This window comes from Xenopus laevis, chromosome 4L (genome assembly GCF_017654675.1).
Source record: "Xenopus laevis strain J_2021 chromosome 4L, Xenopus_laevis_v10.1, whole genome shotgun sequence".
NCBI classification, from domain to species: Eukaryota; Metazoa; Chordata; class Amphibia; order Anura; family Pipidae; genus Xenopus; species Xenopus laevis.
In genome coordinates this window covers 136,962,524-136,980,253 of record NC_054377.1, presented here as the reverse complement: position 1 = coordinate 136,980,253, position 17,730 = coordinate 136,962,524, and the positions used below count along the sequence as shown (strand labels likewise).

The 17,730-nt window shown below is 40.6% G+C and overlaps 1 protein-coding gene across 1 annotated transcript in view; it reads left to right on the top strand.

The window, feature by feature from the left end:
- p4htm.L (prolyl 4-hydroxylase, transmembrane (endoplasmic reticulum) L homeolog) overlaps positions 1 to 10,800 on the top strand; it is a 41,222-nt gene extending 30,422 nt beyond the window's left edge. Inside the window, exons 6-9 of the mRNA XM_018259090.2 lie at positions 1,726 to 1,911; positions 3,247 to 3,337; positions 7,359 to 7,482; positions 10,565 to 10,800. Coding sequence (XP_018114579.1) covers positions 1,726 to 1,911; positions 3,247 to 3,337; positions 7,359 to 7,482; positions 10,565 to 10,782 — 619 coding nt within the window. The 3' untranslated portion in view covers positions 10,783 to 10,800. The remainder of the gene's footprint in view (positions 1 to 1,725; positions 1,912 to 3,246; positions 3,338 to 7,358; positions 7,483 to 10,564) is intronic.
- The last annotated feature ends 6,930 nt before the right edge of the window (positions 10,801 to 17,730 follow it).

Sequence of the window (17,730 nt, the reverse complement as noted above, 5' to 3'; positions counted from 1 at the left end):
CTAATGCCCATACACATTGCCCTACACAATTATAAAGTATAAGGAGGGAGGGGAAATGTGAGGAGGGCAGAGACATCTAGGAAGTGCTGAATGCAAAGTGAAAATAATTGACTGCCCCACCTCTAATAATTGATTGACAGCTCAGATATTTAAACACCTTTATAACAGGTATGGCTGCTTTAATAAGAAAAACAATTTGGGTTCCATGTTTAATTTGCAAATGACTTTTGTTATACAGCTTTGTATGTGTAGGTGACAGGTCCACTTTAAAGGAGAACCAAACCCTAAAAATGAATAGGGCTAAAAATGCAATGTTTTATATACTGAACTTATTGCACCAGCCTAAAGTTTCAGCTTGTCAATAGCAGCAATGATCCAGGACTTCAAACTTGTCACAGGGGGTCACCATCTTGGAAAGTGTCTGTGACACTCACATGCTCAGTGGGCTCTGAGCAGCTGTTGAGAAGCTTAGGGCTCGTCACTAATTATCCAGCAGAAAATGAGGTTGGTCTGTAATATAAGCTGATGCTTCAGGGCTGATTATTAAATTCTGATGCTAATTGCACTGGTTTCTGTGCTGCCATGTAGTAATTATCTGTATTAATTACTAATCAGCCTTATATTGTGACATTTCTATTCTATGTGTACTGAATATTGTGAGTGGGTCCCTAAGCTCAGTAAGTGACAGCAGCACAGAGCATGTGCAGTGAATCAGCAAAAAAGAAGTTGGGGAGCTACTGGGGCATCTTTGGAGACACAGATCTTTACTGCTAAAGGGCTGTGGATGCCTTGGGCTGGTACAGAAGCCCAAAACATAATGTACAACATTTCTAGCTACTTCTTTAGTTTAACTTTCCTTGTCCTCTAAAGAGATACCAACACATTCCTATAAAAATCATAGGAACGTGTCCATATCTAGGAGCTGCTGCATGCCGAATATTTTCAACTATAAGTCCCCCAAAGCCGCCCCCAGCCCCGGGAACCTTTTTTAACCTGACCCTCCGACTAGTGTTGCCTAGCCGGTAAAATACCTGCCAAGGCCTGGGGCCGGTATTACAAATTTACCGGCAATGTAGCTGCCGGTAAATTTGTAATACCCTTAAAAAGACCCCCTCGGCCAGCCCCCAATCCCCTGTAAACTTACCTTGTCCTTCAGTTCTTGTCCTGGACATGCCGTGGCCCCGCCCCTTTGATGCCACGCCCCTTTTTTGTACCCGCCCCCACCGGCCGGAATTTTTTTTGCCAAAAGGTGGCAACCCTACCTCCGACACAGCTAATTGATCTTCCGTAATGCTTCAATGATGCTGGGCTGGGGGCGGAGCGATCCTTCCATAGGCTAAAGTCCTGTTTTAATTTGTAATCAGCCTATGGAAGGATTGCTCCGCCCCCAGCGTCACTGAAGCAATGTGGAAGATCTGTTAGCTGTGTCGGATGGTTGGGTTAACGAAGGTTTGCGGGCTTGGGGTGGCTTTGGGGGACTTATTATTATTGAACATATTTGGCTTGCAGCAGGTTCTATATATGGCCACGTTTCTATGATTTTTATAGGAACGTGTCAGTATTGCTTTAAAGGAACAGTAACCTCAAAAAATTAAAGTGTAATAAAAATATAATGTAGTGCCCTTGCACTGCTGTGTTTGCTTCAGAAAATTACTATTGTTTATATAAATAAGCTCAAAATGCTGTGTCATTTGTGTTACAAATCTGCTGTTTCCATCACAACAGGGTCATTAAACTTACCCATCTACCCATGGACATAGTAGAGAACAGTGAGCCTTTGCAGGTGGTGAGGTACGACACAGGAGGACATTATCACGCTCATATGGACAGTGGCCCCGTGTTCCCAGAAACTGCATGCACCCATACAAAGCTAACAACCAACGAAACGGCTCCTTTTGAAACCTCCTGTCGGTAAGTAAAGATATCGAGCTCCCAAGATTTGCTTTTTGTAAAGGGAAACTATTGCGAAAATGAATATTTAATATAAGCTTCCTAAGGGCTCTTACACACGGCCGTTCCGACCTGCGCTCCCCTGCGTTCCGTTTGTTGGCGTTCAGCCGCAGGGGAGCGCAGGAATAGACGCAAGTAATAATTTGAAATGGGGCTGTACTCACTCAGGCGCGTGTAGGCGCCGAACGCAGGTTCAGACGCAACATGCTGCATTTTTCCTGCGTTCGGCGCCTACACGCACCTGAGTGAGTACAGCCCCATTTCAAATTATTACTTGCGTCTATTCCTGCGCTCCCCTGCGGCTGAACGCCAACAAACGGAACGCAGGGGAGCGCAGGTCGGAACGGCCGTGTGTAAGAGCCCTTATACTGAAATAAGAAACTTTCTGAATACAATCAATTAAATATTCTGCATTGTTTCTGAAATAATCAAGTTTATCTTCACTATTCCTCTCTCAGTATCTGTTTCTCTTCATTCTGTCCTCATGCAGCAGTTGGGTGCCAGATAAACAATTAAATATATATCTTACAGGGGGCTCCTTTTGCCTAGAAGATGTATCAGAGCTCACTCTATTAAAATCACCAGAAATCCTGTCTCTCTACATGCAGAATTTGTGCAAAAGGCAGTTATTTTGTTAGATTTTGTTTGTACTGGAATCAATTATTTGAGTGAGCTCTAATAGATCTGCTAGGAAAGAAAGTCCCCCTATAAAATATATTGGTCATTCATCTGACAACTAACTGCGACATGAAGACCGAATGAAGAGAAACAGATGCTGAGAGAGGAATAGTGAAGATAAACTTGATTATTTCAGAAACAATGCAGAATTATTAATTGATTGTATTTATAAAGTTTCTAACTTCAGTATGAGGAAGCTTATATGAAATTTTCATTTTCACGATAGTTCCCCTTTAATAAAGAAGCCTTTAATAGCCAGAAATAAATGGCACTCTCTTTTCAGATACCAGTGGCCTTTAACGCAGCCACTGCAGGACCAACATCTTATATTCAAATGTGTAACTTAGAAGATATAACCAAAACATATAGTGACATTTCCAGGTGTGTAACTCTCCACATACCCACAAAAGCATCTGCCATATAGACAGCAACTTTCTCATTTAGATGAATGGGAAGCATCTGTCACGGACATGGGCCACACGGCTCTCTCTGAGCGTGCCTGACTACCACCAGCCTAAACCATATTTTTATATTAAATTATGGGCATTTATATTCGTGAAAATAACTGGTTCATTATCCTTTAACCAGACATTGTATATGTGCTTCTCTCTTTTGCAGCTATGTGACTGTGCTGTTTTACTTGAATAACGTTACAGGGGGAGGAGAGACCACTTTTCCAGTAGCAGATAACAGAACATATGAGGAAATGGTGAGTCTTGCAGTTCAGTTTGTTTACACATGCACATTCAGTTTCAGGCAGACATTAAAGGGGTAGTTCACCTTTAAATTAACTTTTAGCATGTTATTTAATGGCTAATTCTAAGCAACTTTTCAACTGACCTTCATTATTTATTTTTTATAGTTTTGGAATTATTTGCAACCTTTTATAACTCTTAAGTTTCCTGTTTTCAATTTGGGGTCACTGACCCATGTAAAAAACAAAAGCTCTGTAAGGCTACACATTTATTGTTATTAGGGATGCACCGAATCCAGGATTCGGTTCGGGATTCGGCCAGGATTCGGCCTTTTTCAGCAGGATTCGGATTTGGCCTGGCCGAACCAGATCCTAATTTGCATATGCAAATTAGGGGCAGGGGGGGAAATCGCGTCACAAAACAAGGAAGTAAAGACTGTTTTACCTTTCCCACTCCAATTTACATATGCAAATTTGGATTTGGTTCGGTATTCGGCCGAATCTTTCAAGATGGTTTCGAGGGTTCGGCCGAATCTAAAATAGTGGATCCCTAATTGTTATTGCTACTTTTTATTCCTCATCTTTCTATTCAGGCCTCTTCTAGTCATATTCCAGTCTTTTATTCATATAAATGCATGGTTGCTGGAGTAATTTGCACCCTGGCAACCAGACTGCTGAAATTACAAACTGGAGAGCTGCTGAATAAAAAGCTAAATAAGTAAACAAACAACAAATAATAAAAAATTAAAACCAATTGCAAATTGTCTCAGAATATCGCTCTGCATCATACTAACAGTTAATTTAAGGTGGACAATCCCTTTAAGGGCAATAGCACACCAGGAGATTAATCGCCAGCGATAAATCTCTGCTTCTGTTTTCCCATAGGCAATAATGTGAATCACTGATGGTAAAACCCATGTGTCTATTCAGTCTCCCAAAATTGCCTCAAGAGGAAACTTCAAGCGATTTTGGAAGACTGAAGCAATACATGGGTTTTACCACTAGTGATTCACATTATTGCCAGTGGGAAAGCTTTTAGTGCATTGGCCGTCTGGGAGATTTGTCACCCACAATTATTTATGCACGAATGCAGTCGACAATTCGCCCGGAAACGCGTCTCCATTGGAAATAACTGAAATCGCTGGTGGTAAAACCAACATGTGGCAAAGTAGACCAGTTTCCTCCAAAGGCAACTTCGGACGACTTTGGAAGAATGAAGCAATGTGTTTTTTTTTTACCAACAGCTATTTCAGTTATTTCCAATGGAGAGCCATATTTGTCACCCACAGTCGTGCATAAATAATAACAGGCGTCAAATCTCCCCACTGGCCACTGCCCTTACAGGAAATTAGTAACCTGCAGAAGTAAAAATGCATCGCTGGTGATTAATCTCCTGGTGTGCCACTGCCCTGAATGTGTAAGATTTTGCTCGGTGCAGCAATTTACAATCCACAAATGAACCTGTACCCTAACTGGAAACTAAGATCCAGAAGAAGTTCGCTTGGGTCATTATGGACCAAATGTCAGTTTGCTTTGCTTCAAAATGGCAAATTATACCCAAATCATCCAGGAAAGATTTTTGGCATGCACCCCTAAATTGCTTCAAATAAACATTGTCATCTCTTAAAGGAGAAGGCTGAATTTACTTGGGGATGCCAAAAGTTAGGCACCCCCTAAGTGATTGTATTTACTTACCTCACACCCTGGGCCAGTGCTCCTATCACCAGAAAACTGCACCGGTCCGGGGTTCTTCCAGCGAGCACCACAAATCGTTCGCTTCCTTCTTCATCTTTATTTGCGCGGGTGCACATGCTCAGTAGTTTGAAAATCCGAACTGCAAATGTGTCTGCCCTGGGAAATTTGAAGAAAGAAGAAGAATGAAGTTGATCACACCGTGGTGCTTGCTGGAAGAACCCCTGGACCTGTGCAGTTTTCACCGGCCTGGGGTTTGAGGTAAGTCAATACAATCACTTGAGGGTGCCTAACTTTTGGCACACCCAAGTAAATAGGCCTTTCCTTCTCCTTTAAGGGACACACGGGCAGATTTGAGGAAACTTCGGGCGACTTCGGAAATCGAAGTGCTGCGAGTGCATTGGCGCTGTCGTTTTCGCATTATAGCAGGCGGAAGTCAGTTCAGGGAGATTGTCGCCCGACAGAAGAGGCGATTAGTCACCAGACGACTAAATCTCCCCGAATCTGCCCGTGTGCTAGTTCCCTAATGGCTTCATTTTCTTGTAATCTTATCAGGGGAGGAGGGTCAGAGCAAAAAGACAGGGTTGTAAGGTGCAAAGTATAAACGGTGTTCCTAGCACCTTGAAGTGCACTTCTATAATGGAGCTTAAAGAGTTGTGTTTCTGTGTATGCACCAATGGCTTCACTCAGAGTGTGGTACATGTCCCTTGGCACACTCCATCATATTCAGAATGCACAAACCAGGAATACTAAATCTCCGTTAATACAAATCAAAATTCGGTGGATATATTTCTGTAGTGCTCTATCTGGGAACTATGCTGTTCCTCAATTCCTTATACATCACGATAATAACAAGGCAATCAGATGGCACTCACTCCGCAAAATGTGCTTGCAATTTGTGATATATCAAGATCTCCACATTGTGGAGATCTTAATAAATCACAGATTGCAAGCACATTTTGCGGAGTGTGTATCATCTGATTGCCTTGTTATTATCGTGATGCACAAACCTGGAAGACTGGGGGACTCAAGGCGCTAGTGAGCCCTGTACTATGTGTGGGGGGGGCTTTAAGGGCCTTAAAGCCCCCATACACGGGCTGATAAAAGCTGCCGACAGACCGAGTCAGCAGCTAATTGGCCAGAAAGTCAGCCAGATCTCGATCAGCTGCTGCAGCTGTGCGTTTATGTGGTCACGTGATCCGACCACCTGTTTCAGATGCATTATGATCCGATCATTGATCCCTAGGGCCCACAATTGGATCAGCCCAATATCGCCCACTTCAATGTGGGCATATGGGGGAGTGATGTCGCCAAACCAGCAGATCTCTTCGTCTATGGCCACCTTAAGTTCTACTCATGTTTCAGATCACCTGGGCATGTATGTAATCTTAGGGGTCACTATCAACAGGCAATCCTGTGATTGTATAGAATGGCGACTAATCTGTCCAGACTACAAATTTTGTCTGCTGATGCACTTTGTAGTCGAGTACATAGTGAATCCACAGATGGGAAAGTAAAAAGGAGCTGCAGCTCATCTTCACTTCCTACAGAGCTACAGTATTTGACCATCCCTCTATGATCAGTCGTACTGTTTCTATCCATTAGACTCAGGATCTGATCAGTCAGATACCCGTGTAACACCAGTGTAAGTCCACCTGAACTCACTCATAGTAAGTAACATAGTAAGTTAGGTTGAAAAAAGACACACGTCCATTAAGTTCATCTTGTAATTGAGTGACCCTCCCTGACTTACATGCAATTTATATTCTATGAGGCAGCACTAAAGGGACACCTGAGGGAGGGGTGCTGTAATGAAAGTGGAGCTGGCCATGCCTTCCATTAATGCAGATCCACATAAGGAATTGGTAAGCACAGAAGTAAACTACTTTACCTTTGTCACAGTGCTACTAATCTAACTAAAAATAACTAGAAGCATATCCATATTTATTCATCTTAACACCTCTTGGTGCAGAATACCCTGAGTCTAAACAAACATTGAGCTTTTAGTTCCATAATATTCTCATGGTATGTTAATCTTCCCATCAATATCAAATGATTCCATTTGTACCCAAAATAATCTTGATTCCATTTTCTGCTCATTTGGCCTATTGCATGGGCTGGATTCTTTACAAAATATTCCTGGTGCCTGAAATTTACACGGGTTAATGTGATACAGTGTGAAGGTGAATCAGCTATGGCAACTCCGTAATGTGGATGGAATGATTTGTGTGTCGCAAGTAACAATATCACCCATATCATTTAATGTGGATCCCACAGCTTAGAATGAGTAGTAGAAACAAGACTGGATATGAGTTGTAAGTACCACTATGTTCTTCTTTTTCAGTCCTTGATACAGAATGATGTTGATCTCAGAGATACAAGGAAGCATTGCGACAAGGGGAACCTGAGAATAAAACCACGGCAGGGAACCGCGGTCTTCTGGTACAATTATCTGTCTGATGGAAAAGGTATGGTCTATATAGATCCTTTAAAAGCATACTGTCATGGGAAAAAAAAATTCAAAAGCATCAGTAAATAGTGCTGCTCCAGCAGAATTCTGCACCGAAATCTGTTTCTCAAAAGAGCAAACATATATATATATATATATATATATATATATATATATATATATTTTTTTTTTATTATTATTACGTTTTTATTAGTTTACAAGTATATCAAACCAATAACAGTAACAATGTGATAAGTACATAATGGTGGTTCAGTTCCATATATAATGTCATTCACATACATTTTTGTATCACTCACATTGCTACTAGGTATCCTATAATCTCTCCACTGTTTGCTGTTGGAACTTTCCATCATGTCAATTGTATCTTATATCAGTTATGGGGGTAAACCGGGAAGTTGGCAAACATATTTTTTTATATTTAATTTTGAAATCTGACATGGGTTCTAGCCATATTGTCAGTTTCCCGGCTGCCCCCAGTCATGTGACTTGTGCTCTGATAAACTTCAGTCAGTCTTTACTGCTGCAGCCCATCTTTATACTTAATTTACTGCTGTACTGCAAGTTGGAGTGATATCACCCCCCCCCAGCAGCCTAACAACAGAACAATGAGAAGGTAACCAAATTAACCAAATAACAACTCCCTAACACAAGATAACAGCTCCCTGATCAATCTAAGAACATTACTCAATAGTAAAATCCAGGTCCCACTGCAACACATTCAGTTACATTGAGTAGGAGAAACAACAGCCTACCAGAAAGCAGTTCCATCCTAAAGTGTTGGCTCTTTCTGAAAGCACATGTCCAGGCAAAATGACCTGAGATGCACCTACACACCAATATTACAACTAAAAAATACACTTGTTGGTTCAGGAATGAAATTTTATATTGTAGAGTGAATTAATTTCAGTGTAAACAGTGTAATTTAGAAATAAAAACTACACCATAAAAATCATGACGGAATCCCTTTATACAAAACCATCACTGATTTTGCAATGTATATTTGAGACTTCGGCTCTCATTTCTCAATGCAAGTGCAAAGCACTAACGTGAGCAGATCTTTACACACTATTTGCATCAAGTTTCAGCCTTCTTTGATAATTTGTGTGTAAACTTCACACATAAAATGCAAAATATGGAGATGATGGGCACAACGGGAATATACGTTTTCCTTGAGGAGGGGTTTGCCTACACGTGCACCTAGTTAATTTCAGGCTGGAAATGACAGGGGTGGTTTATATAAAGTTGGCCATAGACGCAAAGATCGGATCGTACGAATCATTGAACGTTGACTTCCCCATCTACCGACCTGCGACTAACCATTCCGATCAAATAAAGTAGAAAGTACAGACCAGTCGATGTTCTGCCCCTGACAGCAATCGTACGAAAGTTATGTCCGACAAAAGTGGCAGCCGACAGAAATCGCTGAACATGTCCGATCGACCAAATGGCCGATCTCTGCCAGACGAAAAATGTCGGGACTCTCCACACACGGTCCACAAATCGTACAAATCCTCGTTTTGTACGATCAGATCTTTGCGTCTATTGCCAGCTTTATCCCCTGCTGGTAGCGCTAGACCAACCCTTGATGCTCTGTTATAGGGCACTTGCAGGGGTTTTTACTGCAGTCTTTGCTTTGCACCTCATTCTAAATCCATAACCTGCGTGACTTGGGGGCAGAATAGGAGACACTAGTGTTCTGCTCCCAACCAGTCAGAATTACACTGCTGTTAATGCAGCCAGCACTGTATTCATCACAGAGGTAAAGGCTATGCAAAGACCTTCCAAAGGTGCTAAGATTGTGGCAGGGCCGAAACAAGGGGTAGGCAGAAGAGTGAGCTGACTAGGGCCCAGCGATTGGGGGGCTACCTCTTCTGCTGCTGGACAGCTACATCTTCTGCCTACCCCTAGACTAGACCTGGCACTAGACTTGCGCCCTCCAATGTTGCTGGCACATATGTGTACACGAACACTGCTGTCGCGCATGCACAAGCGAGCGCTGCTTTTGTGCATGTGCATACGCACGTAAGCACCGAGACAAGGAAAGGGGGCGAGCTGGCCGGCTGGGCTGCCTAGGGTGCCCGGCCAGCAAGGCCCGCCTTTGAGTTGTGGCAAGGTAGGGTAAATGTAAAAAAAACTACACTCTACCTTTGTTAAAGGGTCAGTTTACCTTTAAGTTTACTTTTAGTATGTTATAGAATGGCCAGTTCTAGGCAACTTTTCAATTGGTCAATTAATGATTTGCTTTTTTCTTCTGACTCTTTCCAGCTTTCAAATGGGGGTCACTGACCCCATCCAAAAACAATGCACTGTAAGACTACAAATGTATTGTTATTGCTATTTTTTATTACTCATGTTTCTATTCAGGCCTCTCCTATTCATATTCCAGTCTCTTATTCAAATTAATGCCTGGTTGCTAGGGTAATTTGGACCCTTGCAGAACATGTAAACTGGAGAGCTGCTGAATAAAAAGCTAAATAACTCAATAGCCAATAATAATACAAAATTAGAATCAATTGCAAATTGTCTCAGAATATCACTCTCTACACATCATCCTAAAAGTAAACTCAAAGGTGAACAACCTCAAACAGCACCATGTGCTGCATTCTTATTTTCTAGAACCCCCCCCACTATTACGCTGTAATACAGGGGAAATGCTGCATTTTGGGTAAATAAACATGGAAATGTGCATGCGTAAGAAGCTCTACTTATATGAATATCTGTCGTAAAGCAATGACTGCTGCTGTGTTGCCAGAAAGGTAGTTGGCAGTCACACATATACCAGTAAAATACCCTGGGCAGCTTTAAGTGCTTCTCTTCATAACCCCTTTTCTTTTCCTCACTCATAAGCATAGCATTAATCATATATTATATCAGTGGAGTAACTAGATATTACTGGGACCCACAGAAAATTATTTTTCAGGCCCCGAAAATGGTTGGAGGTTTTACCAATATTTATTAAAATTGTATATGAATTAGGGCCTCATGGGGCCCCTATACCTCCTGGGCCCCCTGCAGCCGCAGGGTCTGCTTCCTCTATAGTTAAGCCCCTATATTATATATTATATCTGTTTTTTTCTCAGGTTGGGTCGGGGACGTTGATGAGTTTGCTCTGCACGGAGGCTGTCTAGTCACAGCAGGAACCAAATGGATCGCAAACAACTGGATTAATGTGGATCCCAACAAGCATCGGCAGCTTTGGTTCCAGCAGGAGATGGCCCGATATGGCAAAGAGGAGAGTGAAGTACAACGAGATTGGGCAGTAGATAAGTCTTACAAGGACATGCACGTTGACCTATAAAGCTGAAGAGTCTCCTGGTATCACGTACATATCTGTCCTCTGCCCAGACAGTTTTTGCAGACATTTCTCTTGCACGCCTATACACTCTGGGCATTTGAAAGGTGATGTATTAAGAAATGTTGGTACATCCCTGCTGAAATATGCAAGTGCAATAGCTTTGTGCCCACACTCCAGGGAGCATGCAATGCTCATACTCCAGGCGGCATGTTAGAAAGAGCATGTATTGAATTAATTCAGCACTGAGGGCATTTAACCACCAACTTAATACTGACAGCTGTCAGACTTCACTGGCCCAGATAACCCGTGGCACTTTATTTCTAAGGACAGAGTAACACGGGAAGATTTTGTTGCTATAACCATCAACTGCAAAGACATTTTTCCTGGAAACAGCAACAGTCTTAGATTCATAAAACTATGTTATTATATACGTCAAACTTACTGTATTGGGTTATTCCGCAGGAAGAACCTTGTTTTTTTTTTTTTCCCCAATGACTGATTTGCAAAGGTAAAATGTCAATGCAATGGCGACCCCTGCTGGCTGGAAAATTTTATTTTAATTCACAAAGGATACCAAAGCCCTGCAGATCTTACACTGCTTTCTAAATCTGTAACTGTCCGTTATAATGTCCTTTTAAAAGGCTTCATAGAAACGAAAAACTCCTGTGTTACAGTAAGGAAGTGTGAATATCGGTGCCGGCGTCCGGCTAAATATCTTACAAAGAGAATCAAGTGTGAGCAATATCAGTACTCTAGCTGAGGGTCATTTCAGCTCACTGCCTGTAATTACGGGGAGAAACATTTTTCTATTACCTACATAGGTAAGGAAAAGAATAACAGATGGAAGGAGAAATTAACTTATCCCAGGAGCTTACACTTAAAGCTGAGTACAACATATCCAGTTCCGGTTCAGAAGTGAAAATGCTGCATTCATAATTAGAGTCTTGGAGAATATGGTTTTACCTCATTGTGTATAACTGCTCATGTACTTTATAGCTTTATTACTGGTTGTTGTTTTTTGTTTTTACAGTGATTTTAGGTTAATGGCACTTGCCATGTTATGTTGCAGTGTTACAGAGACAAATCACAGTGCCAACAGGGAGGCAATTGCTGTTGGTGTTATAATGGGGACTTTCTTACCCTCTCACATACCTACAGACTCCTATTCATTATAAATCATTGGCGTAGTTAGATCTTATTGGGCCCCACAGCAAATTTATTGTAGGTCCCCCAAAATATCCAGAGATTGTCCTGTTTTACCCATATATATATATATATATATATATATATATATATATATATATATATATATATATATATATATATATATATAAAAATTGCTCATTAATTAAGGCCTCGTGGGGCCCCTATACCTCTTGGGCCCCTGCAGCTGTAGGATCTGCTTCCTCTGTAGTTACGCCCCTGTTATATATCCTTGTGTTTTGCTACCACAGCATTTCTCCATAAGAATAACAATGGTAGTACTCAGGGGGAGGCAGAAAGGGTATTTGTCTTAGCATCACGGGGGGCTTTGGGGGAAAAACAAACAGGACCTACTGTAAGTAATATAATAACAGGTTTTTTCCAGTTCTAGTAAATCATAGTAACCAATCAGAAAGTAGCATTAAAGGAGAAGGAAAAGCATCCTTCACTTGGGGGTGCCAAATGTTAGGCACCCCTAAGTGAATGTATTTACTTACCTGAACCCTGGGTTCAGGTAATCAGCAGAAAACAGCAGAAAACTTCACCGGCCCGGGGTTATACCAGTGAGAACCACAGAGCGACCCTCTTCCCTCTTCTTTCTTAAAATTTCCCAGGGCAAACGCATGCGCAGTAGAATGAAATAGCCGACTTTTTAGTTAAAGTTCAGCTTTTCGTTCTACTGCGCATTTGCAGCCGCGCAAAGAAATCGGTAGCTGGAAGAGGATCGCTCAGTGGTGCTCACTGGTATAACCCCAGGCCGGTGCAGTTTTCTGCCGATAGAAGCAGCAGCCCGGGGTTTCAGGTAAGTCAATACAATCACTTGGGGGTGCCTAACATTTGGCAACCCGAGTGCAGGATGCCTTTCCTTCTCCTTTAACTGATCTACTTGGTCTGCAGGTCTTCTTGACCAGTATGCTACATTATAATGATAATAAACAAGATAGGAGCAAGTATGTTGCCTTTACTCGATAGTAAACCAGCTCCTAAACAACAGATATGTGCAACCTCTGGTCCAACAATGAGCCAATACACCGTGTTTGTAATCTGAAACATATCATTACTAGTTACCATAGAAATATGGAATTAATTTTTTACCTTATTATTATTGATGGTCTTATAGGGGCATGGCAGCTTTATTTAGTCCAACACAGTCACAATTTCATTTCAATTATTTATATGCGTGTAAGTGACTATTGTACATACCACCTCATTCACCGCATATGCCTCAAAACACATAAGCTCTACATATTTATTCACTACTTCATCATCATCATCATCATTTATTTATATAGCGCTGTCAAGATACGCAGTGCTTTGTATACTTGTACTACTTGTATAGCCTACACACCAGCAAATGGAAAATAGACACATCTGCTGAGTGAAGGTAGCATTGCAGTAGACCTGCCGTCAGTATTCAATCGTTTCTTCATTTTAAAGGGGTGGTTCACTTTAAAGTTAACTTTTAGTATGTTATAGAATGGCTAATTTTAACCAATTTTTCAATTGGCCTTCATTTTTTCTAGGGATGCACCGAATCCAGGATTCGGTTCAGGATTCAGTCTTTTTCACCAGGATTCGGATTCGACCGAATCATTCTGCCCGGCCTACCAAATCCGAATCCTAATTTGCATATGTAAATTAGTGGCGGGGAGGGAAATTGAGTGACTTTTTGTCACAAAACAAGGAAGTAAAAGATGTTTTCCCCTTCTCACCCCTAATTGCATATGCAAATTAGGATTCGGTTTGGTATTCGGCTGAAAATAGTGGATTCGCTGCATCCCTAATTTTTTCTTTTAAGCATGGGACCCCTAACCCCTCCTCTCCCCCATGTGTGTGTGCGCGTGCATACCTTTATCCGTCACGTTAGGGACGTGATCGGGTTCAGGGAGGTAAGTAAGGAGGAGTCCAGGGTACGGGCCCAAAAGAGCCAGGTCCACTGGGATTTTCCGACCCTGTTTCTTTTATATATTTTAATTAAATTATTTGCCTCCTCTTGACTTTTTACAGCTTTCAAATGGGGGGTCACAGACCCCACCTAAAAACAAATGCTCTGTAAGGCTGACAATTTATTGATATTGATCATTTTATTACTCATCTATTCAGGCCTCTCCTATTCATATTCCAGTCTCTTATTCGAATGCATGGTTGCTAGGATAATTTGGACCCTAGCAAGCAGATTGCTAAAACTGCAAACTGGAGAGCTGCTGAATAAAAAGCAGAATAACTCAAAAATAATAAATAATGAAAATCAATTGCAAATTGTCTCCAGAATATCACTCTCCATATGATACTAAAAGGTGAACAACCTTTAATGGGGTTGGAGGTTTCTAATCACCTAGAATTACAGTTACAGGGTAGCTATGGGGTGCCCCATGTATAGGAGCTTTCAGCTTGTCTTTGCCTGGCTGCCCTACACGTCAGGTATTGTAGCTTGTTGGGTCTGCGATTAAACCAAAGAAATCGTTTTAGGAATTGCCTCAAAATTTATGTTGCATTGTGCTGAGGTGTTACTGCATAGGGAAAGACTCCAGTTTATTAATACAACGTCACTGAGCACTCGTAACTAAGGTTATTGAAAGTAAAAATACACATTTGCTTTTTATGTTGTTCTGTAAGTATTATTAGAAAAATTTGTAATTATTTCCCCATGGTACCAAGGGGCTTAGTTAGAGAGTGACAGTAAAAAAACACCAGAGTTCAGCAAAGGGAAATATCATAGATTTCTAAGAGTCAATTCTATTTTCAGCCATTGATGAATATTCCCTTAAAACACTAGCAGTGTCAGATTGGGGATCCTAGGGCCAATCAAAGGACCTGACATTAACCATCACAGCAATTAACAGTTGTGAATGTAATACAGGTGTGGGACCTGTTATCCAGAATGCTCGGGACCTGGGGTTGTCTTTATAATGGATCTTTCTGTAATTTGGGTCTTCATACCTTAAGTCTACTAGAAAATCAAATAAACATTAAATAAACCCAATAGGCTTAGTTGGGATCAAGTACAAGCTACTGTTTTATTATTACAGAGAAAAAGCAAATCAGTTTTTAAAATCTGGATTATTTGATTATAATAGAGTCTATGGGAGACGGCCTTTCCGTAATGCCGAGCTTTCTGGATAACTGGTTTCCGGATAACAGATCTCATACCTGTACTGTAGTTGTGAGATAGACCAATGGAGGAAATAAGAAAGGGTTGTTGGGAATTGTCCTTGGGGTCCACCAACAAAGCCCCTGATACTCTAGCAGGCCAGTTCCGGTCTTCAAAAGTAAATATACCTTCCCTTATATCCAGCCACCCAAAATCTAAAGTGTAGGCTTCCCGATGTTCCTCACTATCTCTTTTACATTAGTCCTGGAAAGAACTGGAGTTCATTTAAATCATTGTGGAATAATTATGTCAGCTATCAGCCATTCATGGAGAGCATATCCTATATTCACATTTATGCAAATACATTTAAAAAATGCTATCTTTTAATTGTAGGGGTTATTTATCAAAGTCCGAATTTATCTCAATATTTTCTGCTACAAACTCCGATCAAATCCGCTCGGTTTTTTATGCTTATTTACTATTACATTTTCCCGAAAAATTGCTTTGAGGGGAAAAAAAAATCTGATTTCACAATTTTTTCAGAATTTTCACCTGAAAACTCTGAAAACTTCGGCAAAACCCAGCGCACATCGAAAAATCATTGGGACTTCTCTCATTGACTTATATGCAACCTCGACAGGTGTGAGATGCCGGATTTTCAGATTCAGACTTTTCCATCCTCTGGGTTTAATAAATTCCGAAAAATTTGTGATTTTGTAAAAGTCTGATTTTATATATAAAAAAAAAAACACACATTTTTCATGATTTTTGCATTCAGAGTTTAGTAAATAACCCCCGTGGTGTTTGTCTATCAGTGATCAAGTGCAATATGCAATAACAATCTATTGTTGTGAGCAATGTAACAAATATTAAGGGGCAGATTTATCAAGGATCGAATTTCGAAGTTAAAAATACTTTGAAATTTGACCATCGAATTGAAATACTTTGACTTCGAATATCGAAGTCGAAGTTTTTTTCATCGAATTTGGGTATACTGCGGTCGAAGTAAATTCGTTCGATCGAACGATTAAATCCTTCGGATTGAAGGATTTCAACGAACGATACAACGATTTTACTTCGACTTCCAAAAACTTAGAAAAATGCTCTAGACGGTCCCCATAGGCTAACATAGCACTTCGGCAGGTTTAATTTGGCGAAGTATTGAAGTCAAAGTTTTTTTAAAGAGAGAGTACTTCGATAATCAAATGGTCGAAAATTCAAACGATTTTACTTCGATTCAAATTCGAAGTCGTAGTATCCTATTCAATGGTTGAAGTATCCAAAAAATTACTTTGAATTTCGAATTTTTTTACTTCGAAAATTCCGTCAAATTCACTTCGAACCTTGATAAATCTGCCCCTAGGGGTCGAGTATAAAGTGCAGGATTTTTACTTATTTTGTTGATATTTTATGTGGCACAATAAATTGCAGGGAAATTGAAAAATGCTTATATTTCAACAGACAGGATTTACATTAGGGGTGGTGCACCTTTAAGTTAACTTCTAGTATGTTATAGAATGGCTAAATCTAAGCAACTTTTCAATTGGTCCTATTTATTTTTTGAGTTATTTGCCTATTTCTGACTCTTTCCCAACTTTCACAAAGGGGTCACTGACCCCATCTAAAAAACAAATGCTCTGTAAGGCTAAACATATGTTGTTTTTGCTACTTCTTTTATTCATCTTTCTATTCTGGCCTCTCCTATTCATATCCCAGTCTCTCATTTAAATCAATGCATAGTTGCTAGGGTAATTTGGACCTTAGCAACCACAAACTAGACAGCTGCTGAATAAAAATCGAAATAACTCACAAACCATAAATAATAAAAAATAAAAAAAACCAATTGCAAATTGTCTCAGATTATCACTCTCTACATCATACTAAGGGGCTGATTCACTATGGGTCGAATATAGAGGGTTAATTAACCCTCGATATTCGACTAGGAATTGAAATCCTTCGACTTCGAATATCGAAGTCGAAGGATGTAGCGCAAATTCTGCGATCATACGATCGAAGGATTATTCCTTCGATCGAACGATTAAATCCTTCGAATCGAACGATTCGAAGGATTTTAATCCAACGATCGATGGAATATCCTTCGATCAAAAAAAGTTAGCCAAGCCTATGGGGACCTTCCCCATAGGCTAACATTGACTTCGGTAGCTTTTATCTGCCGAACTAGGGGGTCGAAGTTTTTTTTAAAGAGACAGTACTATCGAATGGTCGAATAGTCGAACGATTTTTACTACGAATCCTTCGATTCGAAGTCGTAGTCGAAGGTCGAAGTAGCCCAAAAAAACCTTCGAAATTCGAAGTTTTTTTACTTCGAATCCTTCACTCGAATTTAGTGAATCGGCCCCTAAAAGTTCATTTAAGGGTGAACAACTCCTATAAAGGGTACGTTTTTTGCACTACTTAGTGCTCTTGCTCCTGAGCAGTGGTAAATGAGGCCTCCTGTGAGCAAATAGTCTAAAGATACACAGTTACTATATCATGTTTTCTATCGCAAGGGAACACATGAGTTAATACAACCCGTTCTTCACTATGTATTTGTACTCACGGAGGTGGAACACATTGAGCTGTGTGTAGTGATTCCCAGTTGCCAGTTGTGAGTACAAATACTTGGTTCCCTTGTGGTGCATGAAAGAGCATTTGTC